The sequence below is a fragment of the Bubalus kerabau genome, chromosome 4 (assembly GCF_029407905.1).
Source record: "Bubalus kerabau isolate K-KA32 ecotype Philippines breed swamp buffalo chromosome 4, PCC_UOA_SB_1v2, whole genome shotgun sequence".
NCBI lineage: Eukaryota > Metazoa > Chordata > Mammalia > Artiodactyla > Bovidae > Bubalus > Bubalus kerabau.
Genome location: NC_073627.1, coordinates 29,310,649 through 29,328,214, shown reverse-complemented (window position 1 = coordinate 29,328,214; position 17,566 = coordinate 29,310,649). Strand labels below are relative to the sequence as shown.

Genomic DNA, 17,566 nt, shown 5'->3' with positions numbered 1-17,566 from the left:
AGGCGAGTGGACAGTCCCAGGCTGCCCTGTGGGTGGGGCACAGACACGGTCAGGGGAGGGGACCAGTCCTAGCTCTGCCACAGGCTGATCCTAAGGAGGCACTTGCCTGTTCCTCAGTTTCTTCCGTAAAAGGAGACTAACACTGTTCTTGTGAAGTTAGAAATGACTTGCATACATGTGACACTGATTAATAAATGTATGTTGGGCTCTTTGAGAGCTGAAGAAAAAGACAACCAGAATTATCTTATTAAAAAACAAAAGAGCCTTAGCTGTAGAGGGTTCATCAGATTCTCCCAATGTTACATGAGCAGCAGAAGCACACTGTCCAGAGCACCTGCTCCTGCTACACAGGATCCTGGAGGCTGGCACTGGTTTTTGCACATTCCTAGCCTGCCTGGGTCCTGCACATGAAGCCCATGGGTGCCCAGAGGGTGGCAGCCCCTCAGCCCTACCTGCAGCACATAGCCCTCCCGGGCGCTCTGCTCCCGGCCCAGAGCCACCCTCAGCTGGTCCTGCAGCAGTCGGTTCTGTTCCAGAAGGTCTGAGGCCTCCTTCTGGCTCTGCTCCAACTGCAGGCAAAAAGACACACGTGTGAACCAGGATGGCAGCAGTGGTCAGGAGCAGCACGGCATGGCCCTTGTGGTCCTCCTGGTCCAGCATGGTGGAGCTCGCCGGCAGGTGCACTTGTCAGGTCTACACTGCACCAACGGTTCAGCTCAGGCTGTGAATCTGCATGGGCGCCACTAGCTTCCAGCTGCTGGGGGCTGCACCAGGCCAGGCCCTACAGGAACAAGGACTCCATGCCTGTGTCTGAGGGAAGACTGCCCACTGGGTCCTTTGGGTGTCCTCAGCATGGCCAAAAAGGCCTGTGCTGCTCCAGGCAGGCCTTGTCCAAGGCTCTACCTCAGCTCCTACAGAACCCCCTTCGACCAGCTGGACACGATGTATTTTGTATAAAATCACGTTGGTGAGGATGGGTCCTCAAGAAGCAAGCGGCCTCTCACTGTGGTTCCTAGCAGCTGTGAGTCCAGCCATTGCCTCCTGCCCCTTCCAGCTGCAGGCTGTGCTGACTGGCACAAGGACCTTCGTATCAAACCCTGCTGTCTGAAACAGTCTCAGAGTCCAGTGTGTGTGGCCTGCTGACCTGCAGTCCAGCTGTTCAGAGCAATCTGATTTTGGACTGTTAATTTACTGTGTTTTGCCTCTATTATTGTATTAACAGTCATAGAAAAATGTTGACGCTAGTGGTAAATACCAGCCTCATGAATCTAACAAAATAAGACAAGAGGTGAAGGCAGGCGAAGGACCCAGCCTATGGTTTCATCAGACCCCAAAGTAAAGAGCACATCGGAATCAGCAGGCAGGCCGGCCATGCACACCCCTCCGGGCTTACCCAGGGTGCAAGGCTGCTGTGCCCAGACAGGAGCCTGCCTGTTCACTGTCCTCTCCGCCAGTGTACCCCAGAAACAGGGCAGGTGAAACACACACCCCACCCCACCCCACCCCCACCTCTGGCTCTCAATGGCAGTACCCACCCCTCTGGTCTATGGAAAGGCCTGGTGTGCACCTCCCCCTGACCCAGCCCTCCCCCCAGTACTTATCTGGGACCTGTCTGTGTGGCTGGTTTGCTGAGGGATCTACAAGCCCTTGGGCCTAGGCCCACGGCTCCTACACTGTTGGGCACAGAGCGGGCCAAGGAAGGGGGCTGCATGGAGTCAGCCAGCCCGCCCACCCGTCCTGGCCACTACCTCCTTCTCCAGCAGCGAGGTCAGCTCGGGTGTGGAGAGTCGGTCGCTGCCGTCTTCAGAGGACAGGTGCAGGGGGGCGATGGGCACCTGCTTCTCCTCCCGGAGGGGGGTGGTCTCCACCTGATGCCAGCGCTGCTCGATCTCCACATGCACATTTTGGGTCCTGAGCTCCGCAGCTGTAGGCGGCCCCATGCCCCGGTCAACCTCCATGCGCAGGGCCGCATCGTCTGCACTGGGCCCCTCCACGTCAGGCGTCCCAAAGCGCTTGCGCCGCTCCTCCCGCCGACGTGCGCGCTCCCGCTCCAGCTCCCCGGGCTCCGCCTCGGCCCGAGGGCCACCGGCCCTCTCCTGGGCCAAGGCCTGCTGGATAGGGCGGAACTCGGCCCAGTCGAAGGTCTTGGAGCGGCCCTCGCGCCTGCGCTCACGCGCACGGCTCCTCCTCTGCTCAGGGTCGGGCTCCCCAAGCTCCCCGTCCTGCTTCTCCAGCGGCCTCGTCTCTGAGGGGGAGCTGCTCCGGGCCTTCACCTGCGGCAGCGAGCTGCAGGGGCCGGAGACAGTGGTCAGGTGGGGCCCCCACCACCAGGCCCAGCCCCTGCTGTCATTATGTGCTTTTCCTGCTCAGCTGCGGTCCCTGGAGGGAATCCCAAGGGGCTCAGCCCTGCCGACAGAGAAGGAGCCGCAGACAACGGCCCAGAGGTTTCCTGCTGGGTGATGCTAGGGTCTGAGAGCCTTGTCAGGTTTGCTGGGCACAGCCACCATCCAAACCAGGCCATATGGGAGGGAAGCGTGTGCTGGGCCGGCAGTGACAGAGTGAACGGGAGCAGCTACTTTCCTCAAGGCTTGTGGGTTTTCAATAAGCAGGTAAGGAACACAGTCAGGTCCGTGTTTTAAAAAACCACTCTGGTGGCTGGTGTGACAGCCCTGGGACCACCTGTGGGCCAGTGAGCTGGCTGACCTAGGTGGTTCCCACGAGCCAGCACCACAAAGGGGCTCATTGGTCAGGACTCAGGAAGACTGGGTGGCCCACCTGGGCTGGATGGTGGAGGACACCCCTGCCTGCCCAGCAGCCGGGTGCACCCCCTCCCCCACAACCGTTAAGTTGTGGCTGAGGACAAGACCCCGAGACCTCCCCCTCAGCCTCTGGTCCCACTGAAGCCCTCAGCACAGGGTGGGAAGCCCCTGAGTGGCAAGGGCTAGGGCTGGGGTGCTCCAGGTTACACAGACAAGGAGCCTCCGGAAGAGGTACCCTCTGTCCTGGGGGCTTCCAGGTCAGGACCACATGCCTGGACACACTTCTGCAGGATGGACCTTTCAACAACACCAAACTGCAAGCTGGCCCAGGGCCTCAACTGTGTGATGGTCAGGACATCACACCACCTCTCTGCCACTCTCTCTGGAGAGGAAGCCCCTGTGACCCCACCAGATTGGGGCTGCAGCACATGGATTGAGCTACAACTTCTGGTGTCTATACCTTCCTGGGACATGCATGGCTTAGCTGCACTAAAAAAATCATCTTTTCCTCAAAGTGTAAAAACCCCCACACAGAGCAAACTGAGGCAAGCACCTCGGCTCAGACCAGTGACACTGGAGTCTCTTCCTGTCAGGAGGACGCTGCGGCCCTGACGTGGAGGGAAGGCACCTGTCCCAAGCCACGTGGGCCTGAGCACGTCCTCCACACTGCTTCTGAGGCCAGAGCCCCACACCTGCTCTGTGACACCCCGAGGCCAACGTCCCCCCACCTGGAGCTGGACCGGCCACGTGGGGTCCCTCAGAGAGTCCAGAGAGGGCCTTGGCCTCTGCTCCTGGTCATACAGACTCAGGAACAACCAAATATTCTGTTCGTCTAACAAAAGAAGGAATAGAGTCAGCACAGGACAGAAGGAGTAGAAAGGAGAGTCTCTTTAGGATCCCTTCCCGACTGTTCAAAAATGTAAGTCACCAGCCGGGAGGCAGGACTTGGCAAAGGTGTGAAGCCACCCCCAGGAAGAGACGTGAGTGCTCTGTGGGCACAAGGGCCACCCACCAGGCATGGCCTCCAACCCAAGAGAGGCACTTGAGAAGCACTGGGACTACAGGAGGGAAAAGTGTAAGGGAGAAACTCTCAGGACCAGTGAAAACACTGAGGCCAGGAGGTGAAGGCAGCAGATTTCTGGCTGTCACAGAACCAGCTACATGCAGAGATCCTGTCCTGTCTGCTTTTTGTGAAATGAAAACAGCAGGTTTCTAACCATCAGGGCGGGAGGAAAGTGTGGGGCAAATGATGAGGTTCCCGAGCATGGCTATGAACACAGGAACATCCCCCCCTTAGCCCCCTTGCACCAAAAGCTCCAAAGGGACATCTGTCCTGGTTGCACAGACATCCTGGAGATGCAGGAGTGAGGCAGGAAGACCAAGAAAAGGGTTAGGGGCCTGTGGACACAGCATCTGGTGCTGCCTTTGACCACCCAGGGCTCAGCGGCCAGAGATGCCTTACACCCAGGCCCCAGGGAGTTCATGCACTGGGCAGGGCTGGCAGGGGGTGGGGGCAGTGCAAGTAACGGACAGAGGGACAGGGCGGCTGCGCTGAGCCTCCTGGGCACTTGACTGGCTCACCTCGTCACATCCGGGGCAGAGGTCGGGTGGACATGCTTCATGATGGTCTGGATCCAGTTCCTCCGGATTCCGGATGTCATGGCAGAGAGGGTGAAGGCGCCTTCCTTTGTCTGCATGGAAGACAAGGCGTTAGCCATGAGTGCCCCTCGCTGACCCCGAAGGGCTCGCAGGAAGGACTCACCCCCAGGATGCCCCTCCCAGAGGAGCTGCTCTTGATGGGAGGAGCTGAGGGAAGGGGGTCTCAGCACGAGGCCCAGAGAGCAGGAACTTAGCACCATCCCCAGCACTGTCTGCAGAGGCGGCTAGGGGTCTAGCTCACTGAGTATGCCTCTCCCTCCTGCAGGACATGGGCACAGGGAATCATCAGAGCCCCCAAGTCACAGCTGGAGTGCCCTGCCAGATGCCTTGCAGCCCAATAGACTGGGGGATGGATTTCTCCTTCTAATGAATTCACTGGCTTTCAGGTCGGAACTCGGTCTTCTCTGAGTTTGGTTAACCTTGGTCACTGCCACATGCTGGATCTAGGCCCAAAGGTCAGGAGAGGAGTCCCAGCCCGGGAGCCCAGGGTGGCAGCTGGCAGGCTGCTGGGTGCCCATCGCACACCTCACGCTCTCAGGAGGGAAGAATTAGCTTTTCCCAAAGACAGGTCTGGACTTGCCTCGTGGTTTAGTCAGTAAAGGATCCACATGCAATTCGGGAAACCTAGCGACTGAACACAGCACAGCACACAGGGACAGGCCTGGCCTTTGCCCTGCACCACTGTGGTTCAGAGTGGGGCCAGCCAGGCCGGAAGGACCAGGCGTGTGGGAGGGAGACGCCTGGCTGTGTGGTGTCAGCTGGCCTCTGGGGGAAGGGCTGGAGCTTGCCTGACCACATGGATAATGATCCAGTTGATGGGTTATGAAGCTGCTATGAACACTCTGGACACACTTGGGCCTGGTGCCAGGCCTAAGCCCGAGCAAGGTCCCCAGGCTGGAAGCTCTGTGTATTATCAAACGTCAGCACCAATAGGGAGACTGCCCCTGAGGATGTGAAAACTTCGTGTTCAGTACAGTTCTCCACAAGGTGCTTCCTCGGGCTGATCCCAGTCTGTACCCTTTGCTAGAGTGTGTCTGCAGTTCTAAGTAGAGTGTTCCCTGTGCTCTGAGTCCTCCCAGCTAGTTATATGACATGTGGGGGGTCTGGGGCACCCTTAAGACTTGCAGTGGGCATCAGCCAGCTGGCATAGCCAGGGGTCTGTGCCCTCACCTTGTCTGGCTACCCCTGAATAGTCCTTGAACCCCCATCTCTGATAAAGTTGCCAGTGAGAACTGCTCCATCTGTCCAGTCAAATAATTTTTTTGAGAATGGGACAGCACCTTGCACACTGGAGTCCTTCACAAGATTGTGGGGCAGAAAAGACTCTGGTGAGGGGCTACATCGAGCAAAGAGTAGGTGTATGGGAAGCTAGTGCCCTGAGAGCTGAAGAAGCAACACCTTTGCTCTTACTCCCCATACCTCACCTCTTTCCAACTGTCCCTGTTCTACTGAAAGAAAGACCCTATTACTACAAAGGCTCTAGACAGCCTCGAGGGAGCGATGCTGGCGTCTGCTTTCTGCTGAGATCAGAGTGGGGATGGGGTGGGGAGCTACAGGGCAGAGAAAAGGAGAGGATGAGGTGCCCGCCCGTCAGGCCCACGGTCCTCCCCTCACACCCAGCCTGCTGCCCAGCCCCACCCCGCTCACGTGGATCTGGAAGCCATAGTTTCTCTGCACTGGGTACTCTGTGACATCGCAGCACGTAGACAAGTCAATTTCCCCATCCAAGTCGGCGGCCTGCAGAGGAGGTGAGACTTAGAAGGTAAAGGTCAGGGTCCCGCGAGCTTTATGGCTACTGGACAGGTGTTTTCGCAGGCGCTGCCGACCACACACCATCTGGAAGCATCCGTGCCGCCCCCACCCCCATCCTGCCGGGACACCCAGGCTGGGGCTCTCAGACCTCCTTCACACTCTTAAAAACTGAGGGCCCCAAGGAGCTTTTGCTCATGGGGGTTTTATCTATTGATATTTGCCATATTAGAAACTGAAAAAAAAAATGAAAAATAAAAATTTTTAGTCATTTAAGAGCACAAACCCATTTCATAAATAAAAAGTATTATTTTAAAAAACCTGCAGGAGTTCCCTGGCAGTCCAGTGGTTAAAACTTTGCCTTCCAATGCAGGGGGTGTTTGTTCAATCCTTGGTTGCAGAGCTAAGATCTTGTGGTCAAAACCAAAACGAAACAGAAGCAATATTGTAACAAATCCAGTAAAGACTTTAAAAATGATCCACATCAAAAAAATTTTGAAAAAAAATCAGAGATTTTTGCACCTGCCTTTAATGCCTAAGTTCCGAGGACAGCTAGATTCTCACATGGGTCTCTGAACTTAGTCTGCTGGCAGCTTTTGGCTGAAGTGTATAAGGAGGGCCTGGCCTCAGACAGACTCAGGCTGGAAAAGTCTTTTCAGACAGTTGCGGCTGTTCTTCTTTGACAAGTGGTAGTTTCTTAAAGGTGAACTGCATAGTGGAATCTTTCTGTCCTTGCTGTTATGTTAAAATCCATGGTTCTACCCTGCTCTGTGCATGGACCTCTGACCCACGCCCCGTCTCCTGGGAGAGTCCCCAGACACCGGCGTGCTCCTTGTTCCAGAGCGAATGCCGTCCACTGTCATCACTGCCTATCTCATCAGGAGTCTAGGCTCAGGGACGCTGTCAGGTGAGAGACGATGAACACAAGTTTTCCAAAGTTCCAGTTTTTCTTAAAATCTCAAATTGAATCATTGATAACAGTTCTGTCGGTCGTTTTCCTTGGAGGAAGAGACTCGGTTTATTTAATCGAGTGAGCATCTGTGCGTTGGTGTTTAAGCAGAGATGGTGGGCCGCGAGGAGGGGGGATGGCAGAGGGCAGCGTGGTTGCAGTGGGTGCTCCCCACGAGGTGGCGTCACGCCTGGACAAGCAGCACAAGGGACTTTGCCAGCTTCCGGCGGGTGCTGAAGGCTGAGACCAGTAAATCAGCACTTTTCCTGTCCTGTGAAGGCCCTTTCTGTAAGGCTGTAAACGTGTGGCAGTGAAGGACACACTGGCTATCTGCGCCTGCAGCCTGGCTGGCTAAGGCACCCACCATCAGCACAAAGGCCAGCACAAGGGGAGAGGTCAATCGCATCATAGTCTTACAGCACTATTTTTGTTATAAAACCCTGGACGGGTCTCCAGGGGTCCACCAAGTACACTGTGAGAACCACCCAGCACTTGCATGTGCTCCTGCGGCCCCTGGCACCCACGCTACTCCCCATCTGCTTGCCCACCAGCCTCTGTCGCCTGGGCTTACAGAGGCACAAGAACCACTAACATCATTCACATTTGGGAGTGTATCTCCCAAAGGAGATTCCTGGAGTGGGAAGCAAGGGAAAAGGTACAGGAACAGAATGCCAAACTCAGAAGAGGTTTTTTTGTAGGTGAAGAAAAAGCCCTTCTGTTTGGTGTTCAACCACAGAACCAGGGCTCTCAACCAGGCTGCCAAGTTCACCTGCCACATCCCATCCTTGTCCAGAAAACAAGGGACAAGATGAATTAGTTTGGTTCTTTGCAAGACAATTCACCACAATATTTCCATGTAGAAAGAAGAAAACTGCTCATCCTGAGTTTTAAAATGAGACATCTTTCAGTGTTTTTCACAGAACACAGACAAGAAAAGCTGCTGAAGCTCCCCCATCCCAGGTGCTGAAGCAGGGCTTGGAGAGCCTACTTCTAGCAGAAGCCAGTCCCAGAACATCAGAGTCTGCCCCAGGGCTGGACTGGGCCACCCATCAGCACACAGCATGGACCTGAGACACTCACCTCTTCAGCCACCGAGTCCCTGTAGAACCTCAGGCTTTGATCAGCAAGGACAAACCAGTGCTTCTTCCACTAAAAAAGAAGGGGAAAAGTCAAGACTGAACTCCACACTCCTGCTCCAAGGCGCTCCACAGCCAGGGTCCTGGGGGACCTCCCTGAGCACAGGGAACGCAGACAGTAGGTGGCCCCTCTGGCTGGGGCACACACACAGGACTCTGCTCAGGCCATAGGCAGCCACATGCACACGCCTTCTCCCCTGTGATAAGGCGGTGTGGGCACTCCACCCATAGGGGTGTGGCTGCAGAGGGGAGCCAGGCCCCCCAAGGCCAAGGAGGCAGCCTGTGAGTTGCGGCCACCTGCTGTCTAGCCAGAGGGGTGCCCACCTGCTGCCAGCAGGGGTGACCCAATCACAACCAGCCAAACTTCCCAGTCTTCACTGTGAGGATTGACAGGGGTGCTGAGTCTGCAGGCAGAGCCGAGGGGGTGGATGTGGAGGGGAGAAAGAGAGCGAGAGAGAGAGAAGGAGGGCGGGGAGGGGCATCTGGGGGTCTTGCAGAGGGACCCGAGGCTTCTCCTGCCTCCTGGAGGCCTGATCTCCACCCCGGCAGCCACTAGTGGCTCGCTCTTTCTGCTCAAGTCTGCCAGCTCCTCCCAGACCTGTGGCTGCATCTCAGCTGCTGCCTACCACCTCACAACCAGGGAGCCTGTTCTTGGGCAACCTGGGCTCTCAGGAAACCTCTGCAGAATGTGGCCAGGCGGGAAGCTCAGGTTGAAGGGCATCCCCAGGCCTGAGGTTGATGCCCACCAGGAGCGGGAGCAGTCCACATGCTGGCAGCAGGCAGGCTGGTGCCCCCACTGCCCACCACACCCCCACTTCTGAGGAGACGGGGTCGTGGTCACAGTCCTGGAGGTGGTAGACAAGGGCCAGTGCTCCCACACCCATGGGGACAAGGCCAGCTGGACCTTGCACCCGCTCCCCAGCACCTGGGGCCACGGCAGTTCCAGCCACTCACCTGGCCATCCTCATACTGCTTGGTCAGCCAGCCTTTTTTGAAATTCAGCAGGTCGGGCTAAGAGAGAGGAATAAAGAACAGCTCAGAGAAAAGCAGCCTGGTGTCTGGATCTGTGCAGAAGCAGACTGATGAGGCAGGCATTTCTCTCCCAGTGAGGGGCCCTAGGAAAGGGGGCTTTTCCACGTGCCAGATGAGCACATGTGGCTCCTTGCCCTGGCAGGGGCTGCCCAAGCCACTCTCAGGGTGTGCATCTCCAAGGAGGGCAAGGTTGCGCACAGGGCACAGGTGCAGCCCCCTCGGCCCATAAGGAGCACAGCAGGGCCGCCGGGAAGCACAGAACAGTCCAGACAGAGCCATCCGGCATCTCACTGGAAGGAAGATGAGCAGTGATGGCTGAGACTGAGAGTCTCATAAAGGCCACGGGAAGACTGACAGCACCTGGTGTGAGCACGACGCAGCAGTGAGCTGCCAGGACCCTCCAGCCACTGGCCTGCCAGGATGACCCTGAGCCCCCGCTTCCCTACAAGCAGCAGAGCCAGGACAGCAGGTGCTGACAGCACCTGAGAGCACCCAGAGGGCTCTCGCAGCCCTGGGCCTGGCTGGTGTCTCATGTGGGTGTGGCAAGGCCAGGTGCACAGAGATGCAGCACCGCAACGTCCAAGGACCGAAGGAGAGTTAAGAGAACACATGCCCGGGGGTGGGACACCCATCAGCCATGGGTGCCCTGGAGCCTCTGCTGCAAAGTCCAGACTCCAGGTGAGAGAGCGTGTGCCCTGGCCCAGCTCGGGAGTCGCTGGGGGCCCCACGCCTCTGGGGGGTGGGACCAGCCCTGGTTCCTCAGGAGCCCGAGGACGAAGGCATGAGGGACCCATGTGAGCCACTGTCTTCACTCCTGGGGCTCTAATCTGCCTTTCGGGGCTCCCTGAGGGGGCGGTGGTCCCGCCAGACCTGCCTGACCACTCCCTACCTCCACTCAATGGCCACAGCTCCCATGCCCTGGAGCGAAGGCCAGGCCCCCTCCGTGGTGACCACATGAACAAAAGACGTGCCCAGTGGGAAGGGGGCTCCTGCCTCCAAGACGTTACAGAGACAAACACTCAAAACGAGAAGAACAGAGGTTCGTGCTGTGGCCCCAGCCCCCGGAGCCAAAACTCTGCGGTCCTGGCGGCCTCCTCTGCCGGAGATCTCAGAGCTCAGGATGCCCATGTCGCCCAGAGAAGGGGCAGAAACACAGCATCTGCTTCTCACACAGACATGACGCCCCGTGCACAGGGGGCAGTCAGCACGGACACCAGCAGACAGAGCCCCGTGACAAGCAGCAGGGGGGACGTCTCCAGGCCTCAGAGCACAGGCGCCCGGGCTCACCGTCAGGGAGGACTCCGTGGACCTCCTGTCCAGTGACTTGGCTCTTCGGTGTGGAGACAGGGGGGAGGCCGAGGCGTCTGGGAGAGGAGCTTCGCTGGGGAGGTCCTGTGGCAGAGAGCAGTCCCGTCAGCACCAGCCAGTCCCTCATCCGCTAGAGCTGCAGGAGGGCGGGCTTCAGGGCCGTGTTGCGGGCAAGGAGTGGAGCTTTGCTGTCTGGTGTCTCAGCACCTCTGCCCCCGCACACAGGACCTGCGTGCAGATGGGACCCACGCCCAGACTCCTGGTCCTGAGCCTCCAACTGCCTGCCGGGGCTTGAGCCACTCTGGTGGACAGGGCAGCCTTTTCTTGCAGATGTACCAGCCACTCGGCTCTCCAGGTCCCCATTCTCCCTGGGCCTCATGGGTTCACAGAGGGAAGAAGCTGGGCTCTGTGCAGCGAGCAGGAGAGCCCAGCGAGAACGGGAGGAAGACAGAGGGTGGACTTAGCGGAGGCTCAAGAAGTAGGGGCCCTGGAGAGGAGTTTCAGAAGCAGAATCCACCTTGGAGATTCAGCAGAGAGAAACGAGGGCTCTGGCCATGGCCAGAAAAGACAAGAAGGAAGGAGACCAGACAGCCTCAGAGAAGAAGAGAGTGGCTCTAGTTAGGACCTGGGACCCAAGGCGCATGAGAGCAGCTCTGAGCAGAGATGGATGGAATTCCGAGAGGAAAATGCGGAAGATGGGCTTCACCCTCAAGAAGTTCACTCAGGGAAGAAAGTGAGAGACGCAAGAAACGACCAGGAAACGAGAGCAGGAAGCTGGGCAGAAGTGCACCCATATGCCACCCGTCCCCACCGCCTGCACCGCCCCAGTATTGCCCAGAGCCCGGACGCTCACCCGCTTCCTAGGGAACGCCCTCTTCTCGCTGCGGCCTTGTCGAGTGTCACTTGAGGCTGAGGGCCCGGTGGACAAGTTGGTCTCCATGTGCTCTGCCTTCTCTGTGTCCAGGGCCTCAAACTTCTCTATTACCTGGGACCTCCTGCAAGAGAGGGCACGAGGCCACTGAGCGGGGAGACAGGGTTCCCTGGAGCCTAAGGCGTCGTGGTCCAGAGTCTGAGGGGCTCCTGCAGCCAGCGTCCCAAGCCAGCTCACCCCAGTTCCTGGGCCACCCTGGTGTGGGTGCTGGCCGCATACACCCCTGGTTCGGTCAGCTCGCCTGATGCCCCCACTTCCTCTCCCACCTCCACACGGGGCAGCTCTTGGACATGGCCCTGCTCTCTGCCTCCCAGCCCCGCACTGCAGACGCCGCACAGGCTGTAGGGCTGACACAGTCGGCTCTCACACGCCAGCGCCCCACTCCTGAGCCACAGACTGGTGGAAGGCAGCCAGCACCTCAGGCGCCCCGGCCTCACCACGTGCCTCAGCAGATCGGATGCAGCCCCCACCCCAGGGCGTCCAAAATTTAGCAAGAAAAAGACCCATGAATTAACATTGTTTCTGCCAACAGTAAAAAGAATCAAAACCCAAATTAAAAACAAAGCAAGTTGATTTCGTGTGAAAGGGCGGGCGGCATCATCAGGCCATCTACGGCTGGAGACGGAGCTGAGATGGGAGCGAAGCAGGCGGAGGAGGGGCGAGTAACGTCACAGCGACACAGCAGGAGGAGTGGAGAGGGGCAAGACCTGGAAGAAAACAAGGCTGGAGAATGAATAAACAGAAAGAACTGCTGGTAAAAATCAAATATGGTAAATCAAAATCATCCCAAGAATTAAAGCAAAAACCCAAGGCGATCACTGAGGAGGGAGACTATCCTGTCCCCGCGTCATGAGCATCCGCCTGGTGGATGCACCCTCATGAGCTGCCCACGTGTGCCCAGGCCAGAGCCCTGTTCCCCTTGAGATATCTCACAGGGAAGGCTGTCCTTGCATCGGACTAGCAGCAGAGTCGAGGGCAGCAAGTGAAGGGCCACTGGGCCCAGTAGCCTGAAGCCTAACTTCACGAGGAAGGGGAGGGGAACCCGGAGGCCAGCTCGTCCTTGGGAGGGGACCAGCGGAAGGGGCTCTCGGGGTCCTTCCTCAGGAAGGCAGACTCCCAGGGACCGCCTCCCTGTGGAGCCATCTCTGCTCCCGTGGAGTCTCCTGCAGGCCAGCAGCAGCTGCAGCGGGGGAGCGAGCGAGCGAGCGCAGGAAGCCAGGCGGCGTGGGAGCGCCTGGGAACCACGGGGAGTTCTTGCCAGTGCTCGGGCTGGCTGCGGACCCGATGTGGACTGTCCCAAGTGTCCTGCTAGGTTTAGAGGACAGACCCGCTCACATGTACAACGAGAGCTCTTCCAACCGACCTCAGGACCAGAAAGCCCCACGATGGCCTCGAGGTGCAGGGGCCAGTGAGTCAGGCCAGTTGCATGCTGCGGGCCGGGCCAGCCACAAGAGGTCAGAAGAGGGAGGGAAGTGCCACCTGCCAGGGATCTGGGGGAGTCCACCTCAGGCGTCTGTTAAGTGGGGCCTTTTCAGCTCAGGTCCCTGTAGTCCTACAACTGGGACAGCAAAGGCATCCCGGTGAGCCTGGTCCAGACTCCCAGCCAAGCGGCAGGTGGGACCTTGGCAGCTGGGCCTGGTGTCAGTCACCAGCGGTTCAACCAGCCACCCCCTCCACACTTGCTGGGCACAGCTCACCATTTGAGAAACACTGGGGAGGCTCTGTGGCCAGTCCAAAGACTACTTCAGGGCCAGGACTGGTCAGGACACCCACCCTAAGGCCTCTCAGCCAGGCTTCCGGCAGCCGCCCCCTGGGTATGGTGGCTGGTGTCCTGCCCATCTGGGGCTCTGTTCTGCACCACAAGACAGGGATCCAGTCCAGCACCAGGAGCGGCTCAGGATCAGAGAGCAGGCCTTGGACAGGACAGCAGCCAGTCAGAGGACACGAGGGCAGTGAGAAGTAATGTGGCAGGGTTAGGATGCAGAGGAGAGGGCCCCAGGGGAGCCGCACCAGGCAAAGCCCCTCCCCATGGTGGCAGAGCAGGCGAAGCAAAGCCCCAGAGGTGCCATCTGTCCCAGCCATAGCCGGGAGGGAACTCCAAGCCAAGCAGGTGTGCTGAATGTTAATTCTTTGGTCCCCGCCAAACCAAGGTGTGGCTGCCTGCTTGGGGGCCTCCAGGACGCGGTGAGAAGCCCCCTTGCCCAGGCCACTGCCTCCTACATCTAGCAAGTCCCTGCACTTACACTTGGTGCACTAAGGACAACCTCGGCCCTGCCCCAGCTCTGCCGTCCCAGGCTGTTCCCGTGAGGAGGGGCCCTGTTCCTGCACCCCGATTCTGCCCTGAGTATGGAGTGCTCACACGCCTCAAAGGGTACTAGTAAACCAGGTGGAGAGGCTGTTTGGAGGGTGTGTCCCCTACCCCTCCAGGACTGAGGCACCTCCTGTTTGCTTCTCTCTTTTAAGTGTGTTTTCCTAGTGCTGGAGGAGATGCCTGGAGGGCAGGTGGGTGGAAGGAGCAGGGGAGCAAAGTAACTGGGGCTCTGCAAAGGGTCATCCAATGTGCCCACTTGCTCCAATTCTGAGCTGGGTCTGGGGGTGGGACCGAGGACATTGCAGTAACAGTGGGTCTGAATCTCCTCAGAAAGCAGCTTCTTTGGAAATGAATGAAAACCTCGATTTTCTCTTCCCAGAGCATGTTACAGGCTCTGGAATCATTTTGGGAGGTTTGAACCCCTGCATGCGAGGGTGCGAGCCCTGCTACTGGACAGAGGCTCTGTTTACATGTGGGGCTGGAAGCTTCTACTGGAAGGGGCACTGGGGCACTCTGGTCCAGGCCTGGACTTGGGAGGCTTCAGAGACGGAACCATGCTCTTTCCCTCGTTCTCCACAAGGGCAGGGCCCTCCCCGCCTCAGACCACAGCTCCACCTGGCCTTGGCCCATCTCCAAATCCGTGACAGAATGTCACTAAATGTACGAGATTGTGAGTGCACATGTGGGTACCTGTATGAGAGAGCATGTTGAGTGTGCACGGTAGGGGCTGCAGGAGTGGGCAGATTGTGTGCAAGCCCCTGGCCCTCCAGTCCCCCCGGCCCTTACCTCCGCTCGTTGCCAAACAGACGGGCCACCTCTTCCCTGCCAGGGCTCCGGGCCCGAGTCCTGCGCTCCAGTCGCCTTCTCTCCACCTGGAAGGCTTCTCTGTGGCTGATCCTGATGGCCTTAGGGACGTCGGCCAGGGTGGCATACTGCCTGCTGGCTTTAAAGGCATAGGCACGCCCCGGTCTCTCTGCTCCCCGCCCCCCAGCACTGCCGGAGTCCACATGGGCAGGGGGATGGCTGGCCACATCCAAGGAGTTGAAGGAGCTGCTGCAGACGGTTCGGGCAGGGAGCTGAGGACCTGGGGGAGGAAGGGGATGGCCAGGCTTGTGGGAGGGTGGGCCGGAGTCGCTGTACCTGTTGGTGGGGGCGCCCGGGCTGGGCGGGGAGAGCGGTGGGGGCAGCTGTTGCTCCTCGGCCTTCACGTCCTGCTTGGTTTTCTCCAGGGAGAAGTAGCCGCTCTCCACCCGGACTTTGCGGCCACAGTCCACGCGGTCACCACTTGTGGTGCTCTCCTCTGGAAGACGAGGGACAAGAGACGTGCTCGGCCTGCTGCCACCTCTGGTTCTACGAGCTTTGGAGAAGGCACGCAGGTCCAAGGCCACCCTAGGGCAGAGCCCTTTCCCAGGAAAGGAACGGGGCATCCTTACCTGCCTCTCCGTAATGGGTACCTCTATGCCAGATGGCCAAGGGTCCCTAAGCTCTAGTCTGGGGGCTCAGATGGGACAACAGGATCCCCAAGAAGGGACATCCCACCAACAACCACTTCCCATTGAACACCAAGGAGAACCCAGGGAACGTGGTTAACACTCCAAGCTGCACTGCAGGGGGTGCGGTTCAATTCCCTGGTTGGGGAACTGAGATCCCCAGTACCACACAGCCAAGCTGGAAACCAAGTACATCATGACACAGAGTACATCATGAGAGGCCGTGCAGCCTCTCAGTGCGTTGTTAAGGGGTAGGGAGGCACACCCGGGAGGAGCAGAGGAAGGGCAAGTCCTGGATGTGGTGGGCACCCACAGCTGGGGAGTGCTGAGCGGCCTTTTGCCCAGAGCCTGAACAAGCTGCATCTTGCCTGAGTGAGCACAGTCTCAGCTGTCCATGTGTCTTTAGTGGAAACAGGGAAGCTGGCCTGTCATGCAGAGCCCTCTAGGCCTGGACAACAGAGACCAAGTGCTGCCCCGCTCTGCTCAGACAACTACAAGTCCTGGAAGGAGACATGCGGTCATGCCAGCTGTTCCTCTGCTTCAGCCAGCACCTGGGCAGGGTGCACCAGTGGGAGAAGGACTGGACAGCCCTTGATGCCGCTCACAGGACACAGTGGGCTTCAGATAACCAGGCCTTGAACACAGAGCAGCCACGGGGAGCAGAGGCTCCTCTGAACACAGAGCTCACTATAGAGCATCCAGATTCTCCTGACACCAAGCTGGGGCACGGGAGCGACTGAAGGCTGGTAGGCCAGCAGACACACAAGGGCACCTGAGCCCCAGCACCAGCTCGCCCTGTCAGGAGGCCAGAACTAGCGCTGGGAGGTGGGGCACCAAGACAGGCAGGCACTGTGGCCACCCTGGCTACCACTTACCATCTCTGCCCTCAAGCCCTGGCTCCCTCAGGGTGCTGGCCGCAGGAGGCTGGCCCTGGCTGGGACTCTGAGCTGGACTCGGGCTGCTCCCATCTGGCTGGTCCTTGGCCCTCATTTCTTCCTGCCAGAGTGTGGACTTGGTGGTGGGGACTTTCTCAGCACTGGGGATGCTGCTGCTGCTGCTGGTGACAGCCATCTTGGCCGGCCCTGGCTCCTGCAGGGGAGAGTGGTGTCCATGCAAGCCTGGGAACACCCTGCCCGAGCCAGCGCACGGGTCTGGGCTGCCCGAGTACCTGGCTACCAAGGTCAGCTGCAGTGTCAGAGGCCCAGATGCCAGAAAGCAAGGTTCAACAGAGATGTCCTGGCTGGGCTGGAAGCCTTCTTTCTTCTGCAGCCCCAGCCAGCACCCAAAGCCTCTAGGCATGCAGAATGGGAGCCTGGAGCCCAGGTGGGAGCCCAAGCTGGAGCTGGTGCTGCCCCAAGGGGCAGCATTTGTGTACGAGGTACTTAGCCAGAGCATACAGAGAACTGTAACTCCACACTGTAAGCCTATGGCACCTGCTCATGGCCCGGGCCCAAGCTCCTGCCCAGCCAGGCACTGGGGTGCCTGCTCCTGACCTGCCACCAGCAGGATGGCTCTGGGCACCCCTCAAAGTGAGGCACATCTTGGCGGTCCTTCCCAAAAACAGACTGCTTGCTGGGCTCTGACTAGCACCACACCTTCCAGTTCTCACCAGCCACCCCAAAAGCTCCTACAAGGGGAGCTCACCTCGGCTGAGAGGAGGTGGCAACCCATGTTCGCATGGCCAGTAAGAGGCAGAGTGGGGCTCTGAGCATTTGGCACCCCCAGGAGCCCCTGGGAGAGGAGGAGGGCCCAGGACGGGGGCTGCCTGTTGGGTGGGCGCCTGCGTCCACAGTGAGACAGCCAGCACTTTGCCTAGTGCAGAGCTTCCTCAGTGCCACCAGGGTCCTGGGCCTCCTGGGACGATGAAGCTGGGATGGCGCTCCCGCAGGCCCAGGAGCGCCCACCGCCCCTTTTGTCACAGCCACCAGAAGCCCTGCCTCCCTGGCTGGAGGCTCCTGAGCGATCTGAGCCACCGAGAAGAGGTGGCTGAAGAACGTGGCTTCTGACGGTTCCCCAAGGCTCCAACAGAACCAGCTCCAACGACCCTAGGACACCAGCCCTGAGGCCCCGAGCCTGTGGTCAGCGGCGCCCTGGCTCCACACCCAACAGCCATGCTGCCCTGAGCAGAGGTCTCTCTGGGTGGCCTGCTGTGCCCCCACAATAACCTGGGGCCCATGCTCTGAGGCCGGACATGGCTCTGCAGGGCTCAGGGAGGAGCCGTGTGGGCGTTACCTGGAGACCA

The 17,566-nt window shown here is 58.9% G+C and overlaps 1 protein-coding gene across 9 annotated transcripts in view; it reads right to left on the bottom strand.

Moving 5' to 3' along the window:
- Nucleotides 1-17,566, bottom strand: part of MPRIP (myosin phosphatase Rho interacting protein) — an 89,285-nt gene that overhangs the window by 16,193 nt on the left and 55,526 nt on the right. For 4 of the 9 annotated variants that reach the window (XM_055576284.1, XM_055576283.1, XM_055576281.1 and 1 more), the window contains 11 exons: nt 16,200-16,413; nt 14,975-15,191; nt 14,621-14,887; nt 11,446-11,587; nt 10,572-10,676; nt 9,207-9,263; nt 8,197-8,265; nt 6,066-6,155; nt 4,341-4,450; nt 1,749-2,286; nt 453-569 (listed from right to left, as the gene is read on the bottom strand). In XM_055576284.1, coding sequence (XP_055432259.1) covers nt 453-569; nt 1,749-2,286; nt 4,341-4,450; nt 6,066-6,155; nt 8,197-8,265; nt 9,207-9,263; nt 10,572-10,676; nt 11,446-11,587; nt 14,621-14,887; nt 14,975-15,191; nt 16,200-16,413 — 1,926 coding nt within the window. Of the gene's footprint in view, nt 1-452; nt 570-1,748; nt 2,287-4,340; nt 4,451-6,065; nt 6,156-8,196; nt 8,266-9,206; nt 9,264-10,571; nt 10,677-11,445; nt 11,588-14,620; nt 15,192-16,199; nt 16,414-17,566 lie in introns of all 9 variants that reach the window. The other 5 variants (XM_055576289.1, XM_055576288.1, XM_055576285.1 and 2 more) reach the window with 4 other exon arrangements.